The sequence below is a fragment of the Hylaeus anthracinus genome, unplaced genomic scaffold (assembly GCF_026225885.1).
Source record: "Hylaeus anthracinus isolate JK02 unplaced genomic scaffold, UHH_iyHylAnth1.0_haploid 11985, whole genome shotgun sequence".
NCBI classification, from domain to species: Eukaryota; Metazoa; Arthropoda; class Insecta; order Hymenoptera; family Colletidae; genus Hylaeus; species Hylaeus anthracinus.
The window spans coordinates 1,116,467-1,131,194 of NW_026534333.1; the positions used below are offsets into that span (position 1 = coordinate 1,116,467).

General features: G+C 41.8%; 1 protein-coding gene across 1 annotated transcript in view; it reads left to right on the forward strand.

Moving 5' to 3' along the window:
- Positions 1 to 200: 200 nt before the first annotated feature.
- LOC128887009 (neurogenic protein big brain-like) overlaps positions 201 to 14,728 on the forward strand; it is a 22,449-nt gene continuing 7,921 nt past the window's right edge. The window contains exons 1-2 of the mRNA XM_054142410.1: positions 201 to 1,188; positions 2,719 to 2,845. Of these exons, the coding sequence (XP_053998385.1) occupies positions 879 to 1,188; positions 2,719 to 2,845 (437 nt within the window). The 5' untranslated portion in view covers positions 201 to 878. The remainder of the gene's footprint in view (positions 1,189 to 2,718; positions 2,846 to 14,728) is intronic.

The following is a 14,728-nucleotide window of genomic DNA, read 5'->3' on the forward strand; positions in this document are numbered from 1 at the left end:
GATTTTGAAATATATTCTGATAATAGTCCGTCTGTTAGATCAATTTTAAAGTAATTGGAATCACAAATAATTAAACTACTTCATTATTTTCCATTTTACACAAAAAAAATAATTGTTAATACTTATGGATCGTCAATTTCATTATACGTCCTACAACCTACAACTACCGGTAAAGTGTAAAAAATGAAATAACCGTAAGATGAGATGATATTCTTTGAAATCGTATATCAGACATACATGTAATTATTTTAAATATGCCCATGTCTATCAGAGAGTTGGAATATTCTTCAAATATATTTCAAACAATCTCGACATGTCGATTTTACCACTGACAGAAAGTCCTCCTTTGGCCATTTCTTTGTTTGCCCTTGCGGGGGCAGGGAAGAAAGTACATCCCCGAACGACGACCAGCGGTCGTCTGTGCTCGTGTGCGCTCGTGTGTGCTCGTGTTAGGTACAGATGCGTCGCCCACCGACAGAGGTTGCAGAGTGGGGATGGAGCGGTGGTGGGGGCAGCCGGCGAGTCCTAGCCAGGGCCCACTTGTTCCGCACGGGGATCGCTTGTCACTCGAGAGCGCGTTGCCATTCCGGCAACATCCGGACGTCAGTGTCCTCCCCTACTCGGTAGCACCACTTTGTGCATACCTTTACTCGCGTCAATTTCATCGCGAGCTATTCGAACTCTCGAGTGTCCGCGAAAAGAGTGCGGAATAACATTGAAAACATTCAGTGACCAAGAAACTGATGTTTTACGGTTTGGAGGTGCAGTCGAGCAGTGATAAATAAAAGCATGCTTTAAACAACAACTGACAGAAACTCGTACAGACAGATCAAGTAAAAGTTTTCTTTCGAATTCCGTGCAAACATAAGCGCCGAAGAATGACCACGGAGTCGCTGTCGCGCGAGCTGGACGCTCATATAGTGACACTTCTGACGAGGATCTCCGCGCTGAAAGAAAACCACGCGGAATTAACGGAGAGAAAGGCGCCTATGTCCATCGAGGCACGGAGCTTAGAACTGTGGAGAGCAGTGGCCGTCGAGTGTTTCGCCACTTTCCTCTTCAGCCTCGTGGTGTCTGGCGCGGCTGCGTCCTCCGTGGTCTCAGGAAGCGGACTCTGCGTCTTGGCCACCGCCGTGGCGTCAGGATTCGCGATCGCTGCGATCTCGATGATCTTCGGCCACATCAGTGGTAAGAATCCTCTACTTTACACCATTATTTTGAACGATAGATAACAAACGAAGCCCAACGTATAACAACTGAATCGTGAAAGACTCGTTATAGAAAATTTGGCTAAACTTTGTTTTGGGATCGTTAGAAATACCAATTTTGAGGTTAGATAACTGTTTTTGCAAGGAACATCGTATTGTTCTTTGACGGGTAGTCAGGAAGTGCTATGTCGAAAATAGTTGACACTTACAAACTCTTAGGTCAATAATTCTATATAGAATATTCAATCATGCTTATGATTGCTATTAGATTCCGTGGCTTTATTGTATTTAAAAAGCGAAAAGTGGCCGCGTGGAATACATAAATTGTCGATGATTTGAAAGACTTCGGATAGGAAGTTTAGCAGAGATCTCTGTCGCATCGTTTACAGCTTGCCCTCATGGTCTTTCACGATTGGCTCGTTAACCGATTATGACGACCGATGGAAATATAGCGCTACGGGTTTATTGGAACGTGTGCGCTTATATTGTATGTACTTGATTCACGTTATACTCGTACTAGAGATGAACAGGATTTTTTATTCCTTACACGTGTTGAGGTTAAGTTTAGAAACGGTAGATACTTGAACTTTACTTCAGCCTTTTGCACATTCAATTTTCTTTAATTAAACTTACACGTATATTCAACTTACACGTATGAAATATCGCATACTTAATAAAGAAGATAAATAAAATGAAAGAATTGAATATAAATTTGAATTTGGGAATTTTATGGGAACGAACAATGGACATAAATCGATATATTGAATTTTTGTGCGTTGTTACAATAAAATTTTTGTTTTTCTACCGCGACACTGACACGCGTAGGCTGTTAGCGTTTTGTTGCAGTCTAAGCGAAACACGATCGCATTTATTCTTCCCTCTCGACGAGCAAGGCTAATTAACGAGCGGAGACCGCGTCTGTATTCCTGTATAGGGTGATTCTAAAACTTGAGACGAAAGTCCATTTGCTTACAATTATTTACCTTTTTCGTTTTCATTTTCTCTGATATTCTATAATATTTTCATATTCAATAACCATTTTACATTACACGTTCTCTGTACAGAAAAAGAGTATAATTCTCTTAAAGAAAGAAATGTCGTACGAATCTCGTCGAATATTGCATATTTATCAGAAATTGATTCTGTGCTTTTATAAGGCCTCGGTTTCCAGCGTTTAAAAAGCTACCCATTAATTATTTCAATAAAATTTCGAAACAAACTAGCTCTCAACGCGTGACAAGTACTGTTAACTAATTAAACACGCTATAAAATTGATTTAGAGAAAATTAATCGTATACCGCGAAAATAAAAGAATAGAACGTTCAAGGTGGATAAAATAATTCCTTCGACCATCGAACGACGCCGATAGAGTATCGCTAAATTGAAAGTATCAACAAGTATCGGTACAGTAATTTATTACTTGCGTACGAATCGGGGAAATGGTTGGTTTTGTCCATCGGGTACGGAGTTGGTAAACTCGTAATAAAATGATGGAATGGTTGGCTCGCAGGTGGCCACGTGAATCCAGCTGTCTCGATGTCCTTCGCTTTGTGTCGACGGATTTCTCTGCTTCGGGCTGCTCTGTACATCGCTGCACAATGCGGAGGCGGCATAGCTGGCGCCGCGATGCTCTATGGGTGAGTAATTTTCCTTAAAACTCGTTACAAAGTAATTAGGTTCGATACACGCCGAAGAATTTAAACGATCCTGTTGGATAGTGGAGGAAACCGAGGTTAATTGAAACATAGGTCGGTAGAAACGTTAACATAAAAATATTTAGCGATGGGAACAAGACGTTGGGAGGCACAAAGGAATTAGTTTCGTGTATAAATCTGTTGCTCATGTACGCATCACCGATTTTTAACACGTTGACCGTCACGTCATCCGCATAGGGGTGACAAGGATTTTCACCGAGGAGTAGTTTCTTTTCTGTTCAATTATTGTTAATTAGCGTCGGTTTGTATTATCATCTGTTGTTTTCAAAACGACGAAAGGAGTCGAAAGAACTCTTCGCACTCTCTCGGTATTGGGAATAAAACGTTGCAGTCCTCTAGAGCGTCTGGGGTTAAATATTACTTTAAACGAAAAAAAAAAAAAAAAACACGACACGTATTTATAAAGGAGACGGTTCTTCGGTACATGGAAGACGTTCTATAGAGAAAAAGAAACGAGATACGCAACCCCGAGGAGGCAGCTGCCAGATAATGGAATCCAAGAAGGCCGCGTGCTCGAGTCCTTTAGCTCCTTTGCTGGTTATCCAAAGCACTCGTACGGTTTTCGTGAAGGATTTAATTCTCCAGTATCTGAAATGAATAGTTTCATTTATAAAGAACTAGTTGCACCGTGGTTTCACCTATATGGAATACTATTCTTACTCTACGTCGCGTTCGTGCCTGCATTATACATATAGTATATATATATATACTATCCTCATAAAATCCTCATTAATTATAATATATTAATCTTTACCAAAAGGAATCATTTGATCCTCTGGAAAATTTCATGAAGATAAACACTATATATATTATATATATATATATATATATATATATATATATATATATATATACTATACTATACTATACTATACTATATACTATATATATATAAAGATTGTAAAGATTAATATATTATAATTAATAAGGATTTTTAAAGATCACCTTATAATTTTCAATTTATTTTTATCAAAATAAAGTATAGCTTATATCACTAAGGGCTAGTGTAGCTTTGTATTACTAAAAAAAAAAAAATGCTTACAATCAGCACAGTAGTTCCATTACTCCCTACAAATTTGATCTCTTTGTAATATTAGTATAGATAGTCTATGGTCCATATCTCACAGATTTCTGTGTGAAATGAATTAGAAAAATGACCAAATTTACTTTAAAGCATTACAGAAATTCTTCTCTATAAAAGAAAATATCCCAAGAATCTACTGTAGGACATCGAATACTTGAACTCTTAATGTGGTTCCTCTCCTTAAGCTAGCGATACTTCTTCTTGTTTCATTTTTCTCTCGCCACTACCGCGATCCACTGACCACGGGCGAAATCGAGGCACGTGCACAAGAGTTGCACGCAGCCACGGGCAATCCTCGAGAGAGCTTCTTCATCATCTCTCTCTTTCTCTCTCTTTCTGGTATCGTACACGACGATCGAGGCCCGAGAACTCGGTTCACCGCGAATTATAGACCGTCGGAGCTTTATGGACTAATAATAAAGACGCGAATACCGATGAAAGTATAATAAGGGCGCGCAACGTCGTTGCCAGCAGGCATACGCGCGCGATTTATGAAGTACGATTTCAGGGAAAAATAAGCGACACCATCGGCCGATAACTTCGAACGGTTCGAAAGTTCAGGCAGCTTTACGCCCGACTAGGGCCATAACCTACTCGCCAACCTGGAAATAACGCAATATCCAAGAAAAATAGCTTGGTATACGGCTATCGTAAAATTTTGCCTCGCGAGTACGCTCGGGAGAAAGTATATATCTCCTGTAACTGATAGATAATAGAATAAAAATGATGACTGATTTACTGTATAATATTTTTTTTTTTTTGGAGAGTATCGTTTACGTAACATCTTTATCACGGAAGACGCGAAAGCATGAATACGGCCGCATAAACGGACAAGAGGTGACTCGCAGTGAAAGTACGGTTCAAACCTCAATTGTCCTGAGAACTCGAGGTTCGATGCGAATAATTCCGAGTGTTTGAAAGATTAGAAGAATCTAGCATCATGAAGGATCCTCTGTTTGAACGAAACACACTTTGCATTCACTTGCATTTATTTAACATTTTCATAGATACGGAACACAGAATCGAAACCTAAATGAAAGTATGTCTCATCTTTTAAACGGTACGAACGTGTACATTATTCTCGATCTTTTACATATTCTCGCATTCGTGCATTCAACAACATTCGCAACATTCTCGTAAATTTTCCCTTATTCCCATTCGCCGCAAACGCACGAACTATCCGCAATTTATTTATTATCACGACACTGTTATCCCTTGCAATTCTAAACATAAATACATAAATCTAACCCAAAGATACCAAATCGAAAAGTATCGTAAGGTATAACGAACACAACTGGAGAGGATTTTTCGAGTCGATGTACGATTCGAAAGTCGATCTTTCTGCGAGAATTGGACATCCGTATTAGACGGGTGGACACGGAACACGAGGGTGAAGAGGCTGAGGAACGGTGAAATGCGAGAGGAGAGTGGGAGAGATGGCAGAGAGAGGCACGCGTAATTGGCAGGGGCTGGGGGAGAGAGAAGCTTCTTCGAAGGTGAGCACCTGCCTCGTTCCTCGAGTCCTGCGGCAGGCCACCGCCTCGCAGCTGCCGCAGATGTTTCGTGGACCAAAAAAGATAGCTCGCGATGCGGAGGGGGCGGAGGGAAGAGGGAGGAGGGGACCGCGAACGAGCACAGCCGAAGACGAAGATAATGAATACCTATGCACGCCACCTATGAGGTGGGACAAGTTTCACGACGCAATCGGTTCATTGAAGGAGGACATGCCGTGATCCGAAGCCGAGCAGATGTTCCTCTGCGTTTCCAAGGATCATTGTCCTCCCTTTCTTCTATCGTCTCCTGTTCGCCACCGTTCGTTCCTTCGTATCCTCCTTGTCTTGCTTCTGCTCGCCACTTGCTCGCTCGAAATTAACGTCCGCCGGGCGTCACAGTCAACCGGAACAGCTCGAAACAAGTCCGGTTTAAGAGGTTACGTACCTTTCGATTTTTCAAGAATTCACGTATATTCCTTTCGGTTGAATTCATTTTGAACGTTATAATTGGATCGCCAAGTTCTATGCATTTATAAGAAATTTGAATCTGTAAGAAACTAGAAAATCCACACAACAACCAAGAATGTAAAGTAAAGCGAAGTTCGTATTATAAAGCGAAGTTCGTATTATAAAGCGAAGTTCGTAATATTTGCAGAGTAAAATAGATTTCTACTTTGGTTCAATTGTTCTAGGTATGTCTGCGAAGATTTTATTTTGCATAAAGATCCGCAGTCTAGCTATGATATTCAAGTGTAACGTATTCACTTTTGTGCTGCATACACTGTTTTCATCATTTTGCTCGCCAAGGTATCACGATATATTTTTTTTTTTTTTTTTTTTGAAGCGTTACCTGCGAATTATTCAACCTGTCGCGAGTCACAGGTTCTCGCAGGTTGCGTCGAAACTCGTGGACCCCTGACTATTTCGTCGAGCAGGGGTCGTAGAACAGAACAACGCCCCTATAACGGATCGAGTACCTCCCCTTTGCCCGTACAATTTCATCGATATCCCCCTGATCAGAAAAAAAGTAGGCGCCCTCCCCCAATGGTTGGCGGTGGATGCACCCTGAATTGTCATTATCCATCCATTACCGTTTGAAAAAGTGTTACGTTCTCCCCGGTGAAAGTCGTCCACGTTAAGGTTTGGTTTAGAAACTAAACGTAAGTTGCGTCTCGCCCCTTTGTCCAGATTTACTTTAACGCTTAGAGTACCAAGGAAATTAATCGGAAGCCTATTTCGGAATTGTTACAATTTTTTAAATAGAACACCGAATAATTATCGAATACGTCGATAAATTCATGCGATAATACGAAGACAGGGTAATCTTCCAAAAAAAAAAAAACAGAGTTGTATTTTAAGGACATAGAGAGAAATAACACATGATTTGTCTACGACTCGTACCACTCATGTCCAGTTCAAATGAAATTTCGTTCAGATATTTCAACGTAAGGTATATAAAAGTATATTGTCCAGTTCAGACGGTCTCCACGTCCCAACAGAAACTACAGGCTTCTCGATTCGCCAAAGTAGTAACATCGAATTCGAAATGTATAACTTACCCCCGAGTAAGCAAAATGTTAAACAAACTCGAGTCGGGATATCGTTATGGTATCTTCGGCGACAGATCCGTCATCGCCAGATCTAACCACCCTAGGACCACCATATGACCGCACAAAGAGACAACAAGTGCGCGATATGTACCGAAATAATAATCGAACAATACTCTAGTTAACCGGCCGAGTTCGTCATCCCTTCCAGGAGCGTCTCTGGGGAGCCCGGCGGACCCCCCGGTGGAAAAAAACGACGCCACGGAGCGAAGAGAGACCAACGTGTGTTGCATAGAGAAAGGGAAAAGGAAGGGAAAATGCAGCTAGTATCCTTGCATCTGTTGCGACCGGGTCAGCCAACAGAGGCGTTCGTGAAACACGTATCCTTGGGCCTCGGCGAGGGGTGGCTCGCTCCCACTGCGACACTTCGGTCTCTTCCCCGGAATATAAATAAAAAAAGGAAAAAAAAAGTGAAAGAGCTGAGCCGATAAATCGTAAACCGAACCGACGCCAGAAGGGGGTGAAAGATTATGGGCGAATCACGAGCCGCGAAAGTCCAACTATTCAGAAAGAATTTATCGTCTCTTCGTCGGTGTGCTACAAGATTTTTCCATTACACTCCAGTAGAGGTCGAGACGCAACATCGACGATTATTTATTGACCTTTATCGAGAAACTATTTTTCGGGTGTTTAAAGGTTTGTTCGGGAACCATGATCTATCCGTTTGGTATAAGAAATTTAGTCGCCCTTTGTTGGTTCAATTCGGTGCAATCGGTGATACGAAGTCGAGGAGAAACGAGGAACGATCTTGATATACAGGGCGTAGCAGAACGGGTGGTATAACCCAATCAGCGGGTGATGCTAAATGTAAATATAAGTCGAAAAAAAGGAATAACATTTTTTCGTTTGACGCTTCGTTTTCGCGAAAATCGAGGTTTGAAAATTCTATGCAGTACGCGTGGCGCTGGACCGCCTGTAAGCTTAGATATGTATTATAAATAAGAAATGTTAATGTTTATTAGATTTATTGCCATTACTAACGATAATTACATAACATTATCGAACAAACTGTTCAAAGTGCTGTCCTTGTTGACGCGTACATATCATTGCTCGCCTTATTAGTGAGTCATGAACTTGTAGCGAACAATGGCTCGGGGAGACAGTCCAGTGCCACGCGTACTGCATAGAATTTTCAAACTCGATTTTCTCGAAAACGAAGCGTCAAACGAAAAAATGTTATTCCTTTTTTTCGACTTGTGTTTACATGTAGTATCACCCACTGTTGGGTTGTACCACCCGTCCTGCTACACCCTGTATATTGGAGGCTGTCTGGAAAGTACATGGCGATTTTTAGTTGGCGGTACAGGTTCGAATATATCTGAATGGCTGAAAACAAGTAACATACGTACATTCGTTGACACAGTTGGGAAGGTTGTGGAACAAAATGGTACATGTATAATTCAATGAATTATGCATCGAAATTCAGATATGTCTTTGAATTTTTCTTAAAAATAGGCATGAACGTTCCGGACAACCCAATAACAGACATTCGAGACAAATAAAATTCTGTTCGAGATATCTGGTAAAATCGAGTCGACTTCTGATCTGCGATACGAATGATAAAATCTACAAACGAACAAATATATTCTGGCTGCTGCCAGTGGCTCTGTTTCCATCGTTCAGGGAATTGAGCGGAAAGGTAGCAGGAATCTCGGCTGTCGCGACGGAATAACATTAGTCCAGGGGATAACGACGCGGTGGTATAAAGCTATTTGTCAAGGGGAGTTTGCCACCACGGACCGAGGAAACAGCTGTGAGGAAGCAGGTGTGTTGTGACGTCGAGCAAGACACACGCGGTGCGCGTGGCGGGCCGGATGTGTCCAGCGAAGGAGCAGTCATCGTTTCCTGCCCTAGGAAACCGCCCGTAACACAGAATCGCGTTCTCTTTCGAGATCTAACCAGTAGTAGTTTCAATAATTAGTACGACTCAATTTTTCGAGACACAGTGACAAGCACACCTTTGTTAGTAACGTGTGGTCGTAATTCGAGTCATTTCTATTTTTTTTTTTTTACAGCAGTCTTATTGCTCAACATCAATTTTAAATATAACAGTGTTTAATGCTTTGTAATTATAGATTAGTATAAATAGTATTCATTTATTTATTATAATTTCTTGGTATTATCCGTCGATGAGGTGTCAAGCTTGACGCTTGAAACGTCATCTTAATCGAGGTGAAAAATATTAGAGGAGATCCGAAAGAGAGAAATTCGTAGTCGACGCGCAATATCCTGAGCTTTCTCGAAAACCCCTCGATATTAGATCCTTAAGCCGAGGTTTTGAGAACCGCTTTGAATGGAAAAGCAACGTGGGCAGGTGGTCATTCCTTCGATATTTCTTAGAAGATAACTTGTCGGCCAAATACGGTTTTAGGGATGGCGTACAAAATTTCGCGTGAACCGCGAGTACCTTCTGATTCGGCGACGGAGCTTTTCGCTAAAGAACTTCAACGAATAATATTCACGTTCGAGTGTTGACGAAAACACGTCTGGATAGAATTCGTAAATTTCGATGAAAACACGTAAACAAGTAATACGACGAATATTAGGTCTTATAGTTTCTAATTGTCCCGAGAGACAAAATTTTAGTCCTGTAGACGTTTCCGTGCGAATCAGTTTGGCGAGTGCAAAATCCTCCGGGGTATGGTCGCTAAACAGTAACGAACATTTATAAAAACAAAAAGGAATTACAGTTTCAGTTTCCTTTTTTGTTTCGTGTTTGTCTGCCGTTCCAGACTTTCCATGTCGTTCAATTAATTTTTTTAACCAGCGCGTTGAGACCGAATTCAAGGCTGCATCTTACATGGAAGAGCGACACTTTCTTCCCTTTTTCGATGAACAAGTCGACGACACGTTTCGCTTTCTCTTTCGCCGAACAAACACGTCTAGAACTCGACAAAGACATGTAAACGCCGGAAAAGTTCAACAAAAAAATGACGATCTGCTCGAACGGGTGATAATAACTTGTGTCTATAACAACTTGCTATTACAACTTGAAATTACATCGAATTCGGGAACCTTGGCTAAAATTTTGGCTAAATGAACGAGGATTAAAACGTTAGCTTAGTGCAGCTCCTCGCCTCCTAAATCGTAGTTTGGTTTAAATGGAAAAAATTCATGCTGAAAATCTGCATGTTTCACAAGAATCTGTGTCGTGATTAGAGAATTTTTATATCGTTTCTCATAAAACTGGAGTGGTCAATTTGAATCGTAACAGGCTGATATGCTTCATATTTAATCAAATAACAATCGCGTGAAGTTTTGCTGAAATCCTACGTTAAATAAATCCATGAAGCAACAACCTTAAGATACCGAAACCACCGAAATCGTGTTCGTATACTTTCGATAGGCAGCGTGTATCGTACTGTATCGAGCAGAACGATCTCTCGTAAACGCGTGATGCAGCCAAATGGTGCTTTGGAAGCTAGCCTCAAAGGGACCGAAGCGCGCGCGCGCGGAGAGGAACTGTTCTCGAGCCGAAAATTCAGCGTGAAAGCCAGGTGGGTCAGGTAGAACCGTTTCGGGTAGGAATGCTTTACCTGCTCTCGGGAGAGCACCTTTTACCGTCCGCACAAAAGCGGCCACGCATCGCGATTCCTTGCTTTTAACAGCATCAGCCGTTCGTCAGACTCGTCCTCTCCCGCCTCCCCCTTCATCTTCGAAGCGTTATTTCAGGCATCGAGAAATATCGAATACGATATATCCCGCGGCGTCGAGTCGTTCGAGTACCTCGTTCGTCGGTAAAAATAAACTGTCACCCAAGTAAAAAATGGAAGAAAATGAGAGAAAAAAGAGAACACATGGGCTGGCCCCTCATCTTTCAGATGCTTCTCGATGCTCGGGATGCTGCGCGATCGGTGTTCCCGTTCGTTTCAAACTAAATATTTAAGTCTGTTAGCGCGATGGGAAAAATTTACGCCTCCGTGGTAGCGCCGTTCGCGATCGCTCTACGGAGAGTTTTGTGTAAACGTGCGCCGGAATGGGACACTTCGCCGGCGTGGAATCCCGTGAGAAACGCGACGAACCGTTTCCAACCTGTTTACAGAAGCTTTTTACGGACGCTTGTGTAAGCTGGCTTTTGTGTTACAAATGCAGGAGATACGGGTAAACAACGTCGATGACGGCTACTTGGCACATTCGTTGGCCATTACATACAGGGTGTTTCGGAAGACTGTTGAATTGTAACAAGCAAGATTGGACCGATAGGTACATTAATCGATTCAAAAGAGATCGTTTACCCTTGTAAACTAAAGAGATAAACAAACAATTTGTTAATCCTTAAATTAAATTCTTGACATGGATTATGTGTATGCATCGTTCCATCGTTATCGGAAGTTGTTTGATAAAAGGATAGGTCGGAGAAGAATCGATGCTCGAACGGTGTCGGTGTTCGGAACAGAAGAAAGGAACCTTTTCCGTTCTAAAATAGGGCCGGGTTTAGGTCGGTTCGAACGGAGCAGGATGCCAACAGATGGTCGCAACCACGTGTTCGTTCTCGAGAATCTTCCCGTTCCTTGATCGCAGGGTGTGCGATTAGATGCACGCGTAGGCCGGCTGTTAGCGTCGAAACGAATTAGCTTTCTAACGTAGATGCACGACACAGCTTTAACCGCTTTACGATTTGTAATTATAATATCATAAGGGGGTAGTCTTATTCTCCGGATCAAAAAGTAGAAGTATAACGAGAATAAGTCGGAGTCGTCAGTTGGTATTCGCAATTAAAAGTCGGAGTGCCAAGGGTTAATAATAAAAAGATGTTGGGTTGTCTGGAAAGTCCGTGGCGATTTTTGATAGGTGGTGCGCGTCTGTTTATATTGGAATGGTTGAAAACAATTGACATGGGTGGATCCCTTAAAAGGTGGAAAGATCGCGGAACAAAATGGTATTTATATAATTCAATAAATATGTATCGAAATTCAAATATCCCTTTGGATTTTTCTTAAAAATTGGCACGAACTTTCTGGACAACCTAATATCAAGTTTTGCAGGATAAAGTACCTATCGACGCGAATCTACGTATTCCAACATACCCGAGACACTCGACAGTTATCATCTCAAACATTAAATATAATTTATAACATCATAATCTTCAAATAAGTTTGAGACTTGGGTGATAAATTTGAGTACTGAATTCTGTAATATACCAATGGAAAATTCTTAACACAAATAGCTTTCATTTTCTTTCCATACTGGCCATCCGGTTTCAACCTTGATCAGGTTTCCGATATTGAACGATATCTTTCGGTTCAAGTTCTGCCCACTGGAGCCTGTTTACGTTGTGAACTAGATGAAAAAAGATTTAACCAATGGATAAAATTGACTTTATACGCAAGAACACGTAATGTCTAACCCTGTGAATGACGAGCGACGTTTTCAGTCGATCTCGACGCGTGACCGTCAAGGGTTGAAACGCATCGTGAAATCCAAATAAAACGTAGCGTTTGGGTCGAACAATTGGCAGAGTTTCTGGCGCAGACGTCCCGTACACCCGTTGCGATAACTCGCGGATACCTAGTGGCGATTCTAGGATGAAAAGAATCCTATTGACCTGTTAGGCGAAGGAAGAAATCCCGGACAGCTGGTCGAAGATCGTTGGGTTAGGTCCTTCTCTCTGTATAGATCCTATATAAATCGTGCGTCGTGCCTTTCTACGGGGAAACACGTGCCGGCCACATGTTGCACAAAAGGAATCCTCCGCGGTCCTTTCGAGCATCACAGCGTAAGTCGCAGTCACAAAGAAGCTTCAGGACCCCATAAATGATTCTCTTTCGGCCAGGATCGTAGGGCACACGGCGAAGGCAGATGTTTTCCGCCTTCGAAGACGTCGTTTCGCTATGAACGCGTTCGACTGGTACCGATTCAAACGGCGGGGGAAAGAAACAAGCAGAGGAATTTACGACCGTTCTGATATTCCAAATGCTTCCTTGAAGGCTTGACGGCTATTTGAGACTTTCCAGCTTTTATTGCCTCGCCATCATTCGGTTGGTGGATGTTCGAACTGGTAGACGGAGGTGTATTTGAATCCGAATTCTTCGCAACGGATACTACGTGCGAATTCTTGCGCTCGACTCGTACCAGTATCTTCGAACGTTACTTGAGAAACCATAGTTATCTAATATAATATAATACAGGGTCTTCCATCCCATAGGATTTTTAAATAATTTTGAAAATTGTCGGTTTCACGATGTTTAATGTTTCGCGCTACCTTTTCTTCGAAGAAGTTTCGTTCGTGTAAATATAAACATTTCATATGCACCAACCTAATAATAATTTCACGTGCCGAGCAACTAACGCTTGCAAAGCCCTGTACGTATTCAAGCGGTAAAAAGTACGAATTCGAGTAATAAATTCTTTATCAAGAAAACGAGCAAAATGGAGGTGTAATATATTAAACAGCTACCGAGCGAAGAAACATTTGCAAATATCGGTATGTCAAGTGTACCAATTTCCATGTAGAACGATTCCAGATTTGAATACGCCCTGCCGATAGGAACGTCAACTAACTAAATGACGGCAAGGCAATAAATGTTGAAAACACGTCCGGAGTTCGATGTACAAGTACCCAAATGTATTTGCGCTGTAAAATGAAACCTGTAACTTTAAATTCAAGTTTCTATGCGACAAGTAATTTGCATACGATCTAACAAGGTTGTCTCGATTATACTACTTTTAAAGAAAACACGATCTGTATACATAGGATGGGGAACACGGACAACCTGGTACTCTATGGTTAACTAGAGCGATGGGTAAGGGTTGAGAACAATGTCAGCCATATTATTTTTCTAAGGCCACTCGTGGCCTTAGAAATGGTTACAGCAATTGAATTCATTTCTTATTGGTAGACTGCGGATGTTTATGTATTTGTGGAAAATTGAGATGTGGGAACACCTATGAGAATGTGCATAAACGCATAAAATATCAACGATAATAAACGTGTTGTACCGTTTCGAAGATAAAACGTACCTTCGTTTAGAATTTTACATTTTTTCCCTACTAAAACGATAACAAAATGATCGGCCTAAAGATGCACGGTAAGAATGATCGAAATTTTGTAATTTACAGTTTTATAATTGTTTCAAGCGAGATGATGTACAGAGTGTTCGAATATTAAAGTTGCTCGCCGTACAGGAATTAATTGATTCGTTGGACGAGAATCTCACGCGATCTCATGATTGAACTCGGAACAGAAATAAAAAGAATAATTCGTACGCGTTTCTTGCGGCGCGGGAGCGGATCCTCGTGGGTGTACGCACTTCCTGCCCCCCCCCCCCCCCCTCTCCTTCTTTCAAGCGTTTTCCATTCAACGAAGAGGATAGAATTCTGATCCGACCTGCTTTCGGTCATGCCCTTTAAAAGAATTCCTGTGCTTTGTCGCGGTGAATTTCTATGGACGGTGAAGACGTAGCGCAGGAAACTACGCGCGGTAACCCGGGAAAAATACCCAGAAATCGGTCTTGGGACGTCTATTCGTTACGAGGTTCGAGAAGGCGTGGGCGGATTTGGAGAAAAATACGACCCGCGCGTTGGACAGACAGAAACTTACCGCGAGAAGAGCAGAATTCGGAGAAATGTTCAAATTGTTCGAGAACCGTAACCGTCCACTTGGTTCGCAGTTCTGTTTACG